We start from the raw sequence: 17,480 nt of genomic DNA, 5'->3' as shown, positions 1-17,480 counted from the left end.
ATGACTTTATTCTTCATTGTCAAATATTTCTTTTTTTTTAGTGCATTCACTTAAAGGTTAAGATGTGATGAGCCCTACAGACAATGATGTGCAAAGGAGCGCGCGCTCCGTCACTGCCTTATGAAGAGTGTCGATTCATCCTTTGCACTGATGAGGGGCAAAAGCCCGAAACACCGTGTCTGCAAATTGCGATAGTGATTTGGCTTTTATCCTAACTCATATTGCAAGACTCGTTAAAGGGTTGATTGTGACTTGTAGGATCGCTGCTTCCAACAGGTGGTGCTATAGAGTTCATGTCCTCTTTCTCTCCAAAGAGGCAATTTGCGATGCAAGTTTTGGAAACCCAAGCTCAATATTGCATTATTTTAAAGGGACCAGCTTCAAGGATAACAAACTTTTCCAAATGTAACCAATCCTGTCCAGAAGTTGGATTTAATGAGCTACGCTTAGGACAGGTCATCAGTATCAGATCAGCGAGGGGTCCGACACCCGACTTCCCCACTCGTCAGCTGTTTGCAGCTCCCACAGGGGGTATCCAGCTAAATTATGAGGCTATGTGCACACGCTGCGGATCCGGCCTCTGCGGATCCGCAGCAGTTCCGCAGACAGTGTACAGTACCATGTAAGTCTATGGGATTTACAATCCGCAGTGCACATGCTGCGGATTTTCAACTGCGGAAAAGCTGCGGTTTTGAATCCGCAGAAAGAAATGACATGTCAATTCTTTCTGCGGATTCCGCTGCAGTTTGCCACCTATTCCATTGTCCAGGTGTCAGACCGCAGGGGAAAACCGCAGGCCAATCTGCAGGTAAAACCGCAGGTCATTTTAGCTGCGGTTTTACCTGCGGATCCGCAGATACAAATCGGCGGGTGAATCTGCAGCGTGTGCACATAGCCTTAGTTGCTGCCTGTACACTGTATAAAGGCAGAGCAGCACAGCGCTGTACACTGTGTAGTGGCCATTCTTGGGTACTGCAGCTCAGCTTCTAGATGAATGGAAACTGAGCTGCAGTACCCAAAGCAGCCACTACACGGTGTATGGGAGCTGCAAACAGCTGATCTTTGATCTGTGGGGGTACCAGTTATCATCCCCTCCGCCTAGCGGATACCGATGAACTATCATAAGCAAGTGCACAAGTGAATCCATACCTTTTAGGAAACAAAAATGCTGCTTGGTTGCAGAGGGGTCCGCTTCAGAAGTTATATGCAAATGAGTCTGAAAGTGCTGTGGGTGAGACGGAGCACTTCCACTGTTTCAGCTCCTTTCTTAGGGCTTATTCACACTAATGAATAACATGGCTGAGTTCTCTCCGATATTTTATTGCATAGCTCTCTTCCCAGTGTTATTTTATGGGGCAAGTGCAGATCCGCCAATGTGGCATTAGAGAAGAATTGCAACATGCTGCAAGTGCATCCAATATTTGGATCATGTGCACCCATACATGTCTATGGGTGTTTGTTAAATATCGGACTGCACTTGGATGTCATCTGAGTGCAGTCTGACATTCACGGACACAGAGACCATGAAGAAGATGGAACAATTAAGTTCTCCATCTTCTCACCTGTGCTGTGATTCTCGCATGCGAGAGAATTGGATGACACTAAGGGTACGTGCACACGCTGCGGAATCTGCTGCGGATTTTGCAAAATCCGCAGATAAATCCGCAGGTCAAAAGACCTGCGGATTATTCTGCGGTTTGGCCCTGCGGTTTCACCATCTCCACAATGGAGGAGATAGGAAACCGCTGCGGAATCCGCAGAAAGAATTGACATGTCAATTCTTTCTGCGGTTTAGAAACCGCAGATTATCTGCGTGGAAAATTCCGCAGCGTCTGCACAGCGGTTTCCATTTCCCATAGGGAATAATGGTACTGTACACCCCAGCAGAATCCGCAGCGCGTGCACACACCCTAAGGTGACGCTCTGATTAGAGCGTCAACGGTGTGTTTCGGATGTGGAACACTCAAAAAAAAAAAGTTTCTCCATTCTGTGAGTCCATGAAAATCGAACCATATTCTGTTGTCATCCAAGTGCGGTCCAATATTTTTCACTGACCCATAGACTTGCGCTGACAATTTTGATCCAACCCTCAGATATTCAGTATTCGGTCAGTATTTTACATCAGTATTTGTAAGCCAAAACCAGGAGCTGGTGATAAATACAGAAGTGGTGACGGGTTTATATTATATTTTCCCTACAGTTGTTCCCCTCCTGGTTTTGGCTTACAAATACTGATGTAAAATACTGAGAGTGTGAACGTGGCTTTAGACTGAGAATGGATCTGAGGCAGTGGAAGTGCTCCGTCCTGCCCACTGCACTTGCACTTTTAAAGTGGAGGAGGGAGGGAATGAGCTGACAGATTCCCTTTAACATAAAATACAAATATTTCCCTATAATGTTTACGAAACCCGTACATTGTATCACACTTCATGAATGATAAAGATCCACTGAGTTAGGCTGGGGTCACACATGCGAGAAACTCACACGAGTCTCGCGTCTCAATACCCGGCACTGAAATACATGCAGCCGCACACTCCGGTCCCGAGTGCCGGTGGCAGTGCCGGGTATTGAGACGTGAGACTCGTGCAAGTTTCTCGCATGTGTGACCCTGGCCATACATGAGAAATTCAGCCCTGTGATATCTCAGAATCTTTAACTTTTTTGCTCTGCTACTTACTGCGCACGTGACCTGGGGGCGAGCGGTCTCGCCATGCTGCTATTCAATTGGTAGTAATCCATAAATGTGCGAGCAACGTTTCTTCCAAGCGTCATATCTGGCATCTCACATTCAGGAAACGATATTGATTAATTGTAAAGCAGGGCATGTAATCAGAGACAAAAAGTAGCGGCAATGATCACAATGACAATTCCGAAACGACACCCCAACAACAATTTGTTTTTTATTCTTGGGCTATGTTCACACGGACGTCTCGGAAGCCATGACATTGTTGGAGCTGGACTCGTAAAATGCTCATTTTACTTTTAGACATGGAAACTTTTACAAAGTATTGTACAGCCATTCGTATATGCAACTTTTCATAGCAAGCACACCAGCCTCATCAGACCCAAAACATTTATTTCAAGGGATTGTCCATCTCTTGGGCTAATTTTATTTCATTTGTATTTAAATGCATGTAGTTGGGTCTAAAATCGTTTTTGCAACTGGGTTCCATTAAAAAAAAAAAAGTCATTGTTTTGCTTTTACATGCTTTGTTTCTCTACACATTCAATTTTGATGTGGTCAATGGTCATTAATCAGCTGAGAAGAACAAAAAAAAAACCCAGGTGATAAAGTTGGAAACTCTCCCATTGCACCATCTGAATGAGCTCACTGATGGGTACTGAAACTAGTGCAAGTTGCTGAGCAAGTGAACCGTCCCTGGAATCGGGCTCTCTGCCCCCACATTATGCTGATCTCAGATTAAATAGTAAAAACCTGCTGAAAGATTCCCTTTAATGTAAAAAAAAAAAAACCTGACATCACAGTATTTTAAACAGACTAATGAATCCTTCTAAGCTCTATGCAGAAAGAGGAATTCTCTCCCTGCATAAGTCATCATTAGAACTACAGTTCTACATCACTGCAAAGTCCCTGGCAGCTCAGGTCAAGCCCCTTTTCAACTCCTGACACAACTACTAAGCTCCTCCCCTTTGCCGGGGACTTTGCAGTGATGTAGTATTGTAGTTCTAACGATGACTCATGCAGGGAAAAGAGACTTACTGATTCTAGAGCTTAGAAGAACTTTGGCAATGCTTCTTTAAATGTTTGAGATGGTGGTCCCAGAAATTTACTGCAATATCCCACCTACGATTCCACCTGGATCCTCTGTATTTGCTTCTTGTCCTATCCAGCGGGAGTTTTTCTGGAAAGAAGACTGAGTGACTTTAGCAGCGTTGGTCACATTGTGCCATATAAGTTTTGTTATGATGCTACAATGGGCATCTCGCGGCACCAGCCCAATAGAGACTTATGGATTTTGGGTGAATCATCACTACGTGGCCATGATAGGCTTGTAGTACTTGAGTTGTCATCTGCAGGACAAACACAAACATGATGATGTATAGTATCGGTGAAGTGCCGTCAGCAGCACTTAGAGGCGCATGCAAACCAAAAAGACCCGCTGGTACCTGCATATAAAATCTGACCATGATTGATTGGGAACATTATACCCCCATAATGTATCTGTGGGGCGCTCGGTGACTAGAGTTCCTTGTGTCGTGCACTCTACCGTCAGCGAGCTGTAATTGCCAGCCATTTATTTAATGCGCCGTTCACTCCCTCATTTGGGCAGCACTTCTGCAAATTCCTTTAAATAATCATAAGGTGAGCTTTCAATTAGCTATTAAATCAGCAGTGTGCCCCTTCTGCCAATAACATTGATTTATTTTTAATTACCTCTTGTGAAGGACTCTTGCTGATTACGTGACTCGTGTTTTTAGCATCTTCTCTGAGATTCCCCGGGGGCCGGGCAGTCTATTGGTGGATGGGAAAAAATTCAATTCTCTTTATTCATTTTGTGCATCTTTATTTTCAGAATATTTTGTGTGGAGACCTGGGGGGAGGGGGCATTTTTTTTTAATTATTTGCTATTTAATGGTCTATTTTGAATATTATGAAATACAGTTGTAATATCTTAAGCATGGGTTGGGCTGGTTCAGAGCCCCGCCCATGCAGATGTGCTGCTCATTGTATTGATGCAGTACACTTCCTGCTGGGGTGATAGGGTGGATGCAGAAAGGTATGGACATATTGAAGAGGCAAAGAGGACATTAGTGTAGACCTGTTATTTACTGAAGTCTATTGTGATGGCAGCGTGTGAAAAGAAGAGTGGAGAGCGGAGGTCTTTGTGCCAACCTGACTGGGCCTTCCAGTTTGGCGATGCCAGCATTGCACATAAAATCCCTTTTTATTGGGTCCCATAATGGTCTCTACTTTATGGTCCCATCTTTGGAAATGCCCACTCGACTGATTAGTATCTGCATCCTCAGTCAGTGAGTGCCATTAGCGGTCACGCACAGTGTAGGACAGACTAAGTGCAACACAAAGGGATTAGGGAAGGGGGGAACCAAACACTAGGGAAGGGGGAAATGAAGACCCCCTAGACTGATCTAACATCCCTGTCTGTCCTACTGTCCCTATATGGGTTCCGCACCTATCGCCGAACAGGATACATAGTCCCTGCGTAACCCTGGCGAAAAGCCCTGCATCGAGGACAGGATGAACGCGAGTCAGTCCCACTAACCCTAAAGACAGTAAGGATAACTTAGCTAGAGTAGAGTCGGAGATAAACTCCGACACCCTCCAAACTCCATGAGGATGCTAGCAGACTGCTACAGCTCCAAGCTTCAACAGAGAAGTGCAAATGGGAAGTAACACCCGCACCTCCCAACATGAAGTTGGGAGTTATAAACACCCAGATCCAGGTGACACCATTAAGGCCGAGGGAGGTGGCCACTAGTCTGCAAGGCCAACCGCTGCAACTGTCTGCAGCTTCTGACACACCCGTGACATTAACATCCTAGTAGTTTCTGTGTTTTGAGGTGGGACCTGGAAGTAGAGACCGTTGGGGAGCCCAGGCAGTCTTAAAATTGGTGTAGTGGGATCGATGAGGTGAGTAATGTTGTGTTTTTTGTTTTGTTTTTTTCGTTTCTATTTGGCAGCATTGTCCGGTGACCTAAAAAGTTCCATATATTGGATTTACAAAGTAGCTAAGTATTTTAAATGCGTCAAAGAAGTGCAAAATGATTGCAAAAAGTGAGCATACGCTTAAAAGTGGCGTGAACGACCTTTGTCGATATGGTGTTTGGAGATTTGGCTGTAGGCAGGTCTGGGAAAATAATGGAGCAAGGCAGAAAATATTATCACCTTATATTATTGGTCCCTTATCTGCTCCCTGGTTCTGTTCTGTATCAAACCTTATATATGATAGGCCAAGGCCCGAGACCGAGATGTGAAATCAGCGGGAAAATTTAGGCAAATGGAGCAGATTGCTCTCCAGGTAACGTGGCATGGATACGGTTGCAGTACGTCGTTTTTTTTTTGTTTTTTTTTGCGAAAGCTTCTCTTTTGAAAGAGGACGATAAGTGCTCAGCTGCAGTCTCTAAGTAATAGTTCCGCTTCATCGCACTCCGATTCTTTTTTTTTTTTTTTCTTTTCCTTCTTCCTTCTGTGCTCAGTAAAGAGTTCGGTGATTTAAAGCTTGGAGATCACATGGGATAGAGCAAATTCCAAATTATTTATTTCTCTGAGTTGGAAGCCGATCCAGAGATTATTTACTGCAAATGGGGATGAGAGTGAGAAGGCAGGAATATGGAAGGGGGGGGGGACAGATTGACTGAGAATTTTCAATTAAAAGCTGCAGTATTTTATAAGAGATTTAGGATTTTAGCATAGAATAGAAATCGTAATTGTCAGTTATGGGAGTGTGGCTGCTGACGTAGAACAAATTCTGCATGCCCACCAGGCTTTAAATACTGTAGTCAGACCAATATGGCTATCCGAAGAATGGGATATGAAATGGTTTATCACTGATTGCTAATTTTTTTTTAATCCTAATGAGGGGTTGTCCACTTTTTACGATTCCTCTTAGTTACAAGGCTCTTTCAATGGCAAAACCCCTGCAAAAACTAATATATATACTTCTTAATGTACGTTTGAACCCTGTCCCTTGAGTACCAGCTCCTCAGTGTCCCTCCTCTCTACTGAGATCTCACACTGCTCAGTACAAGCTGCAGCTGTCAAACTCGGTGAGCAAAGACTGAATACACTTGGACTCATGAGCTTAAATTCTAGACCCACTTTAATACTACACGCCTCTCCTATCCACCACCGATTCAGGTTGGATGCTGCGGTGGTCCTCCCTGTCTTTGTTTGCAAGCAGCTGGAGTCAATTTGTGGCCTTATTGGCATCATTGCTTTGCATTGAGACAGTGATGCCGGTAAGGTATAGTAAGTAACCGACATGATACTGAATGGCTGCAGCGTTCACTTTTTGGCAGTCGTGTATGTTTTGCTCTGAAATGCTTCAAAAGGCTTCTCTCTCCTCCATTCCCTACACCGCTACCTATCTGTGTGTCTTAAGGATCAGTCAAAGGGAGTGTGGCACGGAGAAACTGCTGGGGACCCGACTCACTGACTAGTCATCCAAGTCATATTGTCCCCGGCCGGCTGCAATACCGGAGCCGGACTCCAATTCATGCTGCCCGTGGTGGTTTAAGGTTGGGGCCACGTGGTGATTTTGACTATGGCACAAGTTGCATGTCCAACAATCACAGTATGGCAACATCTACTCCCAAAGCCGAGCAGTTTTCTTTGCATTGTCCATTTCATTCCATCCAGTGTGTTTTTACTCTATGGTGCGCTGTAGTTTTATGTAGCCGGTCAGCCCGAAGTGAGAGCCGCTCTTTGCACGCAGTTCTTCACTCTGGTCCTCGGGACCCTAGCCCTTCCCATGTGGAGTCAATATACCGAATGGAGCATCTGATTATTAGACCTAAATTACGTATTTTTTTTCTTTTAAAAAATAAAATACACAAAAATAAAAATGTAAAAGTATTTTATAAATTTACCGATCCCGAAAATAAATAGTTAAGAAAGCTCCTCCAACAACATCCATGTTGAAGAATCCAAACGCCTGACTTTAAAGGCTCTCTTTGCTCATGAAACATCAGAAAAATTAATTACACAGTGACACTCCCATAAACTTTATAGCTCAGGCGGTAATAACCAACTTCTGTGAATTCTGCGCGGTTTCCTAGCCGCTCCGTCATAATGGACAATCACTTAATCAATGTAAATTATTACGCTATAATATACAGTAGATCTTTTACATTTTGTTTTTCCATTGCTTTGGAAATTACGCTATGTTTTTGCACTTTTTTTAACTTAATTTAAAGGCACAGTAAATGTTTAATACAACCTAATGCAGCATAAAAAGATATTTGCTGCATTTTAATTTGTTCTACCGTGAATTAAAGAAATAATTTTAAAGGGTTTCTCCTGCTTCACTCACATTCACATCAGAAGATGAGCCAGACAGATGGTATCATGCCTACTGATACCTCCTGGGGCGCGAGAGCAATCGTCAAGTATCATGTACCAGTACCAATTTAGTTACTGGTAAAAAAAGCTGGTACAATGAATCAGAGTTCTTACCACGATGACAAAGAGTTAGTAACATTGCGGAAAAGTAGAAAAAGAGTTGGAGTAATGATGTAGCAGAGTTAATACTGACTCAGCTGTGATAAGTAAGCTAGCACAACACTATAGTACCAATACACACAGCGGAGTTTGCAATGCTTCCTCAGTGTGTCATGGCTCAGCTCCAGGACACGATCCAGTGACCTCTAGCTGCAGTACAATTTTACTCTTTGTTTGACCACAGCCTGTGTTGTCTCTGTCCAACTGCTGATAATGCTGTTTGCTTTGCTGTATCGCTTCTATACAGGTATTTTCATGACCTCATTTTGGTTTGTCCTATCACATTTTTGGGAGGGATTATTTATACTCTCCTGGCACATGCAGTCTTTGCTGGCTATACTCCAAGTTAGATGGATGTTTGGAGTCCCAGCTCCCCAGTGAAGGATTTTCTTGCTGAGGTTTTCTGTGTTTCTTCTCCTGCAGTTTGTTTGCATGTTCACCTTCTCAGCACTCTTCTCATTTTGTTACATTAAGGTTCTGGGGGTTTCCACGTATACCGACGGTCTTTTGGGTTCCTTTATTTTCTTCCGACTTTCATGTAGGACTTTATGAACATGTCTTTAGCCCTGTATCTCACCCTCTACCTGTGTCCACCATGTTGTTTTGGTTACACCCTGTGAACAGTTGAGGGTGCAGTGAAGAACACTAAGGGTCAGCCGATATTGAATAGGGGGCTCCATTCCATAATTTCAGGGTGTCAACCTCCACGGTCAGACAGGGACAAATCGGGGTCAGATTAGGGATTTTCCTACTCTGTATAGGAACCTGTGGGGTGCAGGTTTAACATCTCCCCTGGTGTGTTCATCCCTGTGTGAGTGTTTGGTCTCAGTCATAACACAGTGTAGCAGTGTTGACTTGGCGCTGTAGCACCGATTCAGCAAAGTGTAGTAAAAACAGAGATCCAGTATTAAATAGTAGCAGAATGTCAAACTACCTGAATACTCAGGCGGCATCCCAGGGCTAAATACAGTAACTTGAAAGGGTGATGTAACAGGAACACATCCAGTTGCTGAAGAGTTGCTCAGCAGAAGAGGATGGAGGACACAACACTCAGCGCTGGAGCTATCGTAGGTGAATTAAATGCGATACCTGCCAATTATACATGTTTCCCAGCAGGTATCAGCTGTGAACTCCACATTGTTGCTTACCTCCTCATGTCGAAGTGAGTGGAGCACGACTAGGCTTATATAGCGAACCTGTCACTGAATTCATGCTGCCTAAACCACGTGCAGCATCAATCAGAGCCTGGCTGCCCGACTGCAGATGGGTATGTTTTTCGCTGAAACACTCTGGGATTTCATAGAAAATAGTGTGTAAAGCCCGGAACTAAAGGAATAAACCTGATTAGTCTGGTGCCGCTCACGGCCGGCTGCTCCCTGCACCACTGTAGGTGATTGCCAGGACTACAACGCACCCCTCATCAAGACCGGTGTGAAATCGCCATCCAATCTTGATGAATCAGGGCCAAAGTCTTTTTAGAAATTTCACAGAAAAATACAGCAAAATTGTATTTTTAACTCTTCTGATTTGGGCTTGCAGATAGATAAGGGTGTGGAATGGTGAAAATAGGCGTCCTAACTAATGATGAGCGAGTATGCTCGGGTTTTCCCGAGCATGCTTGGTTGTCCTCCGAGTATTTTGGCGTGCTCGGAGATTTAGTTTTTGTCAATGCAGCTGCATGATTTGCTGCTGCTAGACAGCCTGAATACTTGTGGGCGTTGCCTGTTAGGGAATCCCCACATATATTCAGGCTGTCTAGCAGCCGCAAATTATGCAGCTACGGCGACAGAAACTAAATCTCCGAGCACGCCAAAATACTCGGAGTACACCCGAGCATGCTCAGGAAAACCCGAGCAACGAGTATACTCGCTCATCACTACCCCTAACATTATCTGCCCCTTATCGCAGGCAGAGCAGTGGGGGGAGGCTCCTTCTGCAGATAGTTGATAGATGGACCCAGAATTATAGAGAAGGAATGATTGATCCCTTGGGAGGAATAGAGAATATGTTTATGATTTGCACAGTTTTGATCACAATTATGAAACAAATTGTGGTGCAAAAAGAGAAATTAAAGTGTGAATTGCTGGGATATCTTTTTCATTGTTTTCTGCCGTACTTTGATAATTCTTAAAACGTGGGAACTGGATCACTGTAGCTTGCTCAACCCAAGCACTATTGACATTCTGTAAATCATGTCTGCATTTAAAGGCCATTGACTAGCCAAATTTCCAGGACGGTAAATAAAGAAGTACTTTTCTTAATTAGTTATACAAAGTTTATTGAGTGATTCATGATTAGGCCAATCTTCAAACTGCTGCAGATCAGTGGTCCTTAATTGTAAATTCTTCTAAATGTATTAACCCCTTAACGACCAGAGGTACCGGTATTTTTAGTTTTGCATTTTCATTTTTTGCTCCCCTTCTTTCCCAGAGCCATAACTTTTTTTTTTTTTTTTGGTCAAAATGGCTATGCGAGGGCTTGATTTTTGCGGGACGAGTTGTACATTTGAACGACACCATTGGTTTTAACATGTCTTGTATTCGAAAACGGGAAAAAAAAAATCCAAGTGCGGTGAAATTGCAAAAAAAGTGCAATCCCACACTTGTTTTTCTTTTTTTTTTTTTTTTTTTTTCACCATGTCCACTAAATGCTAAACCTGACCTGCCATTATGATTCTCCAGGTCATTACGAGCTCATAGACACCAAACATGTCTAGGTTCTTTTTTTATCTAAGTGGTGAAAAAAAATTCCAAACTTAAAAAAATATGCACCATTTTCCAATGCCCGTAGCGTCTCCATTTTTCGTGATCTCGGATTGGGTGAGGGCTTATTGTTTTGCGAGTCGAACTGACATTTTTAATGATACCATTTTGATGCAGATACGTTCTTTGGATCACCCGTTATTGCATTTTAATGCAATCTTGCGGCGACCAAACAAACTTAATTCTGACGTTTTGACTTTTTACACACTACGTCTTTCAACGATCAGGTTAATCCTTTTTTTATCGATGGATTGGGCGATTCTGAACGTAGAGATACCAAATATGTGTGTGTTTTGATTTTTTTTTTTTTTATCGTTTTATTTTGAATGGGGCGAAAGGGGGGTGATTTCAACTTTCATATATTTTTTTAAAAATATTTTTTACTTTTGGCAGGCTTCAATAGTCTCCATGCGAGACTAGAAGCTGCAATAACCCGATCAGCTCTGCTACATACAAGAGATGATCAGATCACCTGTATGTAGCAGAATTGCTGACTTGCAATGATTGCCGACCAAAGGGTGGTGCTCATAGCAATCTGGCAGTGCCAACCTATGGGTAACCCGCGATCACGTGATGGGAGGTCACCGATGGCCGGAGGCGCGTGTTAAATGCCGCAGGCAGAGTTTAATAAATAAACAACCGTGACATTTTCAGTATTTTTGTAGAAGTCAGAAACCCCTTTAAAAGAGGTCACCTTGAGATCTTTCATCAGGAGCGCACCACTTCCCTGCCTCCTAGCTACCTGCTTGCCGGGACAGTGCCCTCCTATAGAATGATGGTCCAGGCTGGCCGCATGGTTGGGTCGCTGGCTCAAACTGTACACTTTCCGATGTTGAAAGCAGAGGCTTTGCCTCTGTAGTATTGGAACAGCGCTTACAAGCTCTATTTCACTCCTTACCTAGGAGACCGGCCACTGCTGATATCCTCCAGAAGTAGCCTGTAATCTAGGCAACAAGCAGTAAATAAAAGAATGAAAGATCCCTCTGTTCTTGATGATTTTTAATAAGATGTAAATTACGAATTTGCTTCATTTTACAAGGATTTTGCAATTTTTCTCCGTCTATAACGTTGAGAAAACTCCTTTTGAGATGTTACAGTGAGCACCAAATTTGCCCTAAAATTTTCAGCTTACATTTTTAGTGCAAAGTAGGCAAACCAAAGGTCTTGTAAAGCAAGATGCTCCAAACGTATGATACAAATCTGTCGAGTCCCGGTCTACGTTTATGCTGGCGAACTACTAGACAGCACTAGAAAATTTGCCCGGTTTTATGTTCTTGGATATAATTTTTTTTTGTTGTTCTTACGCAAATTTGCAAAATTTTCAATACAACATTATTTGTTCAAAACCAAAAATAAAATGTGGCCCTAATGTTTTGTCGTTGGACAGGACCCTTGACCTGTGATCGGCGTTGGAGCTCCTACTCTAGAATGAAGGTAACCGTTATACAGTCAAGAACGCTTTATCTAATCATTTGTCAGTAAATTACCCGGGCTAATTGGAGCTCTGCTCCTCCTGTAAAAGAGTTGATGCTTACTCTGCCTCCAGGGAAAAAAAATTCTCAGCTTATGAGTAACGAAAAATTAATGGCTACAATGAATCTGATAAACTAGCTTACAGCCGACAGCTTTAATAGCCCTAGAAAAAGGAATAAAGTACGTTTTCTAAGCACACAGAAAATATCTCGGATAAAACAATGAATATCTGGATGAGTATTAAAATGAATCGTTCTGCACCTCCGAGATTGCAACGTTGTGATCAAATTACATTTCAACCGATGCAATAAAGACATTTGGATGCACATATGTAACACATTTAATAAAGACGCTGCCATCGTCCCTTCACTCCGATGATACACTGAAGAAATAAATGAAATTAAACTTAGCAGGAGCTAAACATGAAAAAAAGGAGGAGAGCAGATTCGACTACGATGATCTGTAGGTGATACAATTTTAGGGTCGTTTTAACATTTCCTTTGGCGAACTAGAGAAACCAAATTTGTATTTTTTTTCTGGGGGGGGATTTAAGGATAGGTTACGCCTAAGGACCCCTTCACACGTACATATAAAACACGTGCGTGAAAAACTATCAGTGTTTTCCATTCTTGTGTCCGTTTTTACCTTCAGTGTCATTAGTGGGGGTGTTTTTTGCCCGAAATTTGATTTACCTTGGACCATCCGTTTGCCTTGCCCCTTTGTCTTGTCCGCTACCTTCTTGGAATTTTGACCTTGGACTGTGATGTGACTACGTCTTTGCCTCACCCCTTTTTTTGATGTACTCTCCTGACTTTTGACTTCCCCCACCTCACAGCTAGTCCGTGAGTAGTGACTAGCGTCACAGATCTCAAATGAATGACCTATGGAGATAAAACTAACGGATGATTTACCTTGGACCATCCGTTTGCCTTGCCCCTTTGTCTTGTGTGCTACCTTCTTGGAATTTTGACCTTGGACTGTGTTGTGACTACGTCTTTGTCTCACCCCTCTTTATGATGTACCCTCCTGACTTTTGACTTCCCCCACCTCACAGCTAGTCCGTGAACATATCAAATGAATGCCCTACGGAGATAAAACTAACAGATGTTTCCACTGAAAAGAAATAAAAGTTTTTGGAATTGGGGTAAAAAAAGACATGAAGAAATTAAGGAAGAACCAGCTTCACAGACATGAAATGTTCGTTTTTATTAGTAAGTGTATAAAACCATTGTAACATCCACGTGTTACCGTAATTCATGTTTACAAACACGTTTCTGGCGCATAAGGCAAATTTTATCATGAATTTTGTATATTTCCTAATAAAGATGAAGATTTTATGTCCGTGAAGTTTCCTTCATTTCTTCATGTTCGCTTCAGTCTCTGGCAGTGACGCCATTCCTAGCTCCGGACCAAATTGGGCTAATCGTGGTGAGCTGGATCTTTTTTACATTTTGCTAAAAAGAAACGACATGCCTTATCAAAAAATTAAAAAAAAAAAAGTGAAAATTGTTAAATAAGTAAATAAGTTAGAAAAAAAGTAGCTTGAGAGTAAAGAGAATGATTTTATTTCTATAATAATAATAATTGGGCTAAGAAGTAGAAATTGGAGCCCTATTAGTGCTAATCACTTTCTAAGAGGACATGCTAATTGGTGGAGTGGGCCTTTTAACATAACGCTTGCCGTATTCTCCCCACAATTTTAAGAGTGGCTAAACTTTATTTTTTAATTTAACTTTCCTTGAGACATAGCAAACACATGAATTTATTGCAATATTCTTCATTGCTTTATTTTACTTCCTACTCTCCCTATTCTATTCCAATGCCCAGTTTATGCCCCTTTTAGAAGCTGCTTTCAACTGTTGCTCGTAAAGATAATGAAGTATCCAGTTTTCGCCTCTCATTTGCAGCATGCCCTGGTAGAGGTACAGCGCTATATAATCCTTTCACTGAACAATGTTCTCTTATTTTCATCAAATCCTTTTATATCCGGTACGTTGCAGCACAGTGATGAGCAAATTTCCCCGAAGATGGCGATATGGCAAAGCACGACTGTTTTCCACCATCAATCTTGCTAGTAAGGAGCTTGGATGGCGTTTTTCAGTGTCTTGGCAGATACTTTTTCACACGAGCTGGCCAATGACTGGCAGGTGCCAGGTTTGCTGGTGGGCAGTTCCAGGTTTATAATTGTTTTCTAGGCGTCTCTGCAGTTTTTACTTATGTACCTTGTCTTTATATTTAGTAAAAAGCGGAAGCAACAGTATGGCATATGCCAATGTGACAATAGTAGGAGCAAGTCTGGGAATCGGGATGTCCATTTGCAGAACTTATCTGAGGCCCTCTGTTTTCTTGGAAGAAGGGGATTGAAAATTATATTCTATTAATCAAAATACAATGGCTAAGTAATGCTGCCAAGCAAAGTAAAACCGCCGTATACGGTAAATGCCAAAAATATCAATATCACAATGCTCAAGTAATATTTCTATACAGTGACCAAATAATAAAATACTAATGTCAGAATTAAGCTTTGCCAATGGCTATCGACTCCTTCAGACAGGTTTTCTTACCGCAGGGTCTTTTTTTTTTTTTTCTAACGAGATTGTTTATTTTAATAAATATGTTCAGGATATGATTCTGGCACTTACTAATAAATTGTGTGTGTGTGTGTGTGTATATATATATATATATTATATTTAACGTATTGCAGTTTATCTTCCTGTACTTGTTAGTGCCGCCTTCCTCAGACTACACAGCTCTCCTGTTCTCCAAATTCAGAAAGGGAATCCCAAAGTACCTTCTACCTATCCTTTAAAGAAAAAAAACCTGTAAAAAAGCATAGTAAAGCTGCCCTCGTACACCACGATAAGTATAAACTGCTTTTGAAGCACATACTAGTCTAATATGTTCAGGAATTGACCCAGTTCTCCTGCTTTGTAATTTTCCAACCACTCTTTCAGAGCGTGTGGTTCCTCTTCATCAGTACTATAGGTGCTGGAACTTCCATTTCCTTTCTTCCTGCCCTGAACTTACAGTTCACACCTTTCTGTTATACCAGTACTGTATACAGTTTGACACACAGTAGAGCGCTCTCACTTCCGTTACTGAGAAAAAAAAAAACCTTCTCTACATATGGAAATCTCTTTCAGCATTTCTGCTGCTATAGATGGATTTCACTTGACAACAGGCAGTGATCATATAATCAGAGAAAACTCCTAATAACCATCATTCTGGAGGTAAGGGTAATAATTTATAAATTAGGGGATTTGCAGATTAGGTTTTTGACTGTTCCTGTACCTTACTTTCTACCATTGTCAAATTCCAAGGAAGGAAAAGGAGTGATGGTCACCGGGTGCTGCCATAGAATGCTGACAATGGATTTCATTGCTGGGATCTTTATTCATACAGCGCGTTTCAGAATCGGGTTAACTTTTTCTTTAGGTATGCCTCATTGTGCCTAGACAGAACTTATTCAGGTGAGCTAATTTCTTGATGTGTTCAAGGTGTATTTCTTTTTGGGATAACACACTTTTCTTTTTTTTTCTTTTTCATAGCATTGTCAATTGACTTGCCTGCTCTGAACTGAAAGCTTACCTTTCTGTTGTACCTGTATACAGTTTGGTAGACAGAGCATCCCATCATCTCCTGTAGAGGCACAAAGACCCATCCTCACTCTCTGTCATCTATCATGGCTTCTCTGCTGCTAGATAGAGATTGTGCTTCACAACAGGCAGGAGACAGCATGTCATGCATTCGTCACCTTGTGTGAATAATATAGGGGGATTTAATGGCAGCTTACAATCCTCCTTTAGCATGTGTAGCTGTAACAGGACACCTTACTCAGCAGGTGGTCTAGACCCACCAGCTAGTATCCACGCTTATACAAGATGACTACCTATGGAGCCCAGGCTGTCAGTTGTGAGTGAGTGTGATGCCACTTCAGTGGCTGCATGGGTCACCTTCTCTCTCTCCCCATGCTTCCTTGGGCCCATTTGGACATGTGGGGTCTGTGTAAAACTGTACCAGTCTGACCTTACATGTCCCTTGCGGGTGCAGAATGTAACGTTGGTGTAAGTGCGGAGACCGTACCATTTGATCCCTCTGATGCTATAGTGACGGCAGGCGAGGTGGTGGACTGCGGGTTCAGAGCACCTTGTCACTGGCATTTTGGAGGGATTTTTTTGGGGGGTGATAAGACAACATTTAAATGAATTGATTTGCAGGTTGTCTCTAACGTTATCTATCAAATGGGAAGAATTTGCCTGGAAGTTCAGTGACTATTTTTCACATTCTTCTTTGTGAGTTCTATTTATGACAAAAGTCTGTAGAAATAAGTGACAGTTGTTCCATCAATTTATTCTAATCACGTCGGTAACATAATGCATCCTAATGAAGAAATTTGGGCACCGGTGACATACTGTTTGGGTTGTTCTGAAATGGCCATCCCTCATCTTGTCTATAGTTAATTTTTGGCAACTATCTTGTCTCTTGTTAAAAAAAAATAAAAACACAAGGAATACAAATGGTAGCTGCTAAATAACACTGCCACCCAGCAGCTCAATAATATTGAGAACAGCCATGTATCACACAGCTCTCTGCTGGAGAGACCATTTAAACATTTACCATCCCCTCCCACGCTGATTACTCACACTGCGCTTTTAAAAACTACAAGAAAGCAATAGAAAAGGACACTTGTAAAACAATGAGATCGCCAAACTCATTAATAATTTTACATTTCTGGAAGAAAAATTTTGGTCTTTGCTCAACGATAAAATAGAGCAATCCAAAATCTCGTTAATTAAAAACCTCACAGGACGAGCTGCGATCTACAAGACGTGCAAATGGGATAATGCACCAGGGCCATAGCGAACAAAAACAGTTGTCAAGATACCAGTGCTGGGTGACTGGCACTTCTGGGGTTAATGTTCTGACCTCAGTGCAGACTCTTACCTGCACACCTGGGGCTATGATTGTGGCCTCTCATTGGTTCTGGGAGAGGTTTCTTATAGCCTCAGGACGCTCCCATCCCCGTCAGTTATACTTTCGCCCTT

At 42.2% G+C, this 17,480-nt stretch overlaps 1 protein-coding gene and 1 long non-coding RNA gene across 3 annotated transcripts in view; one reads left to right on the top strand and one right to left on the bottom strand.

The window, feature by feature from the left end:
* AGBL4 (AGBL carboxypeptidase 4) overlaps positions 1-17,480 on the bottom strand; it is a 1,778,944-nt gene that overhangs the window by 19,400 nt on the left and 1,742,064 nt on the right. For both annotated transcript variants that reach the window (XM_073579164.1, XM_073579165.1), the window contains one exon: positions 2,678-2,774. In XM_073579164.1, coding sequence (XP_073435265.1) covers positions 2,678-2,774 — 97 coding nt within the window. The remainder of the gene's footprint in view (positions 1-2,677; positions 2,775-17,480) is intronic.
* LOC141092850 (uncharacterized) overlaps positions 1-17,480 on the top strand; it is a 148,148-nt gene that overhangs the window by 60,010 nt on the left and 70,658 nt on the right. Inside the window, exon 2 of the long non-coding RNA XR_012232944.1 lies at positions 12,350-12,396. This is a non-coding gene — a long non-coding RNA (uncharacterized lncRNA). The remainder of the gene's footprint in view (positions 1-12,349; positions 12,397-17,480) is intronic.

This window comes from Dendrobates tinctorius, unplaced genomic scaffold (genome assembly GCF_039654945.1).
Source record: "Dendrobates tinctorius isolate UK_male_01 unplaced genomic scaffold, ASM3965494v1 ptg000061l, whole genome shotgun sequence".
Lineage (NCBI taxonomy): Eukaryota > Metazoa > Chordata > Amphibia > Anura > Dendrobatidae > Dendrobates > Dendrobates tinctorius.
Note: the sequence above shows the minus strand (reverse complement) of the source record. Positions and strands in the feature narration are given on the sequence as shown.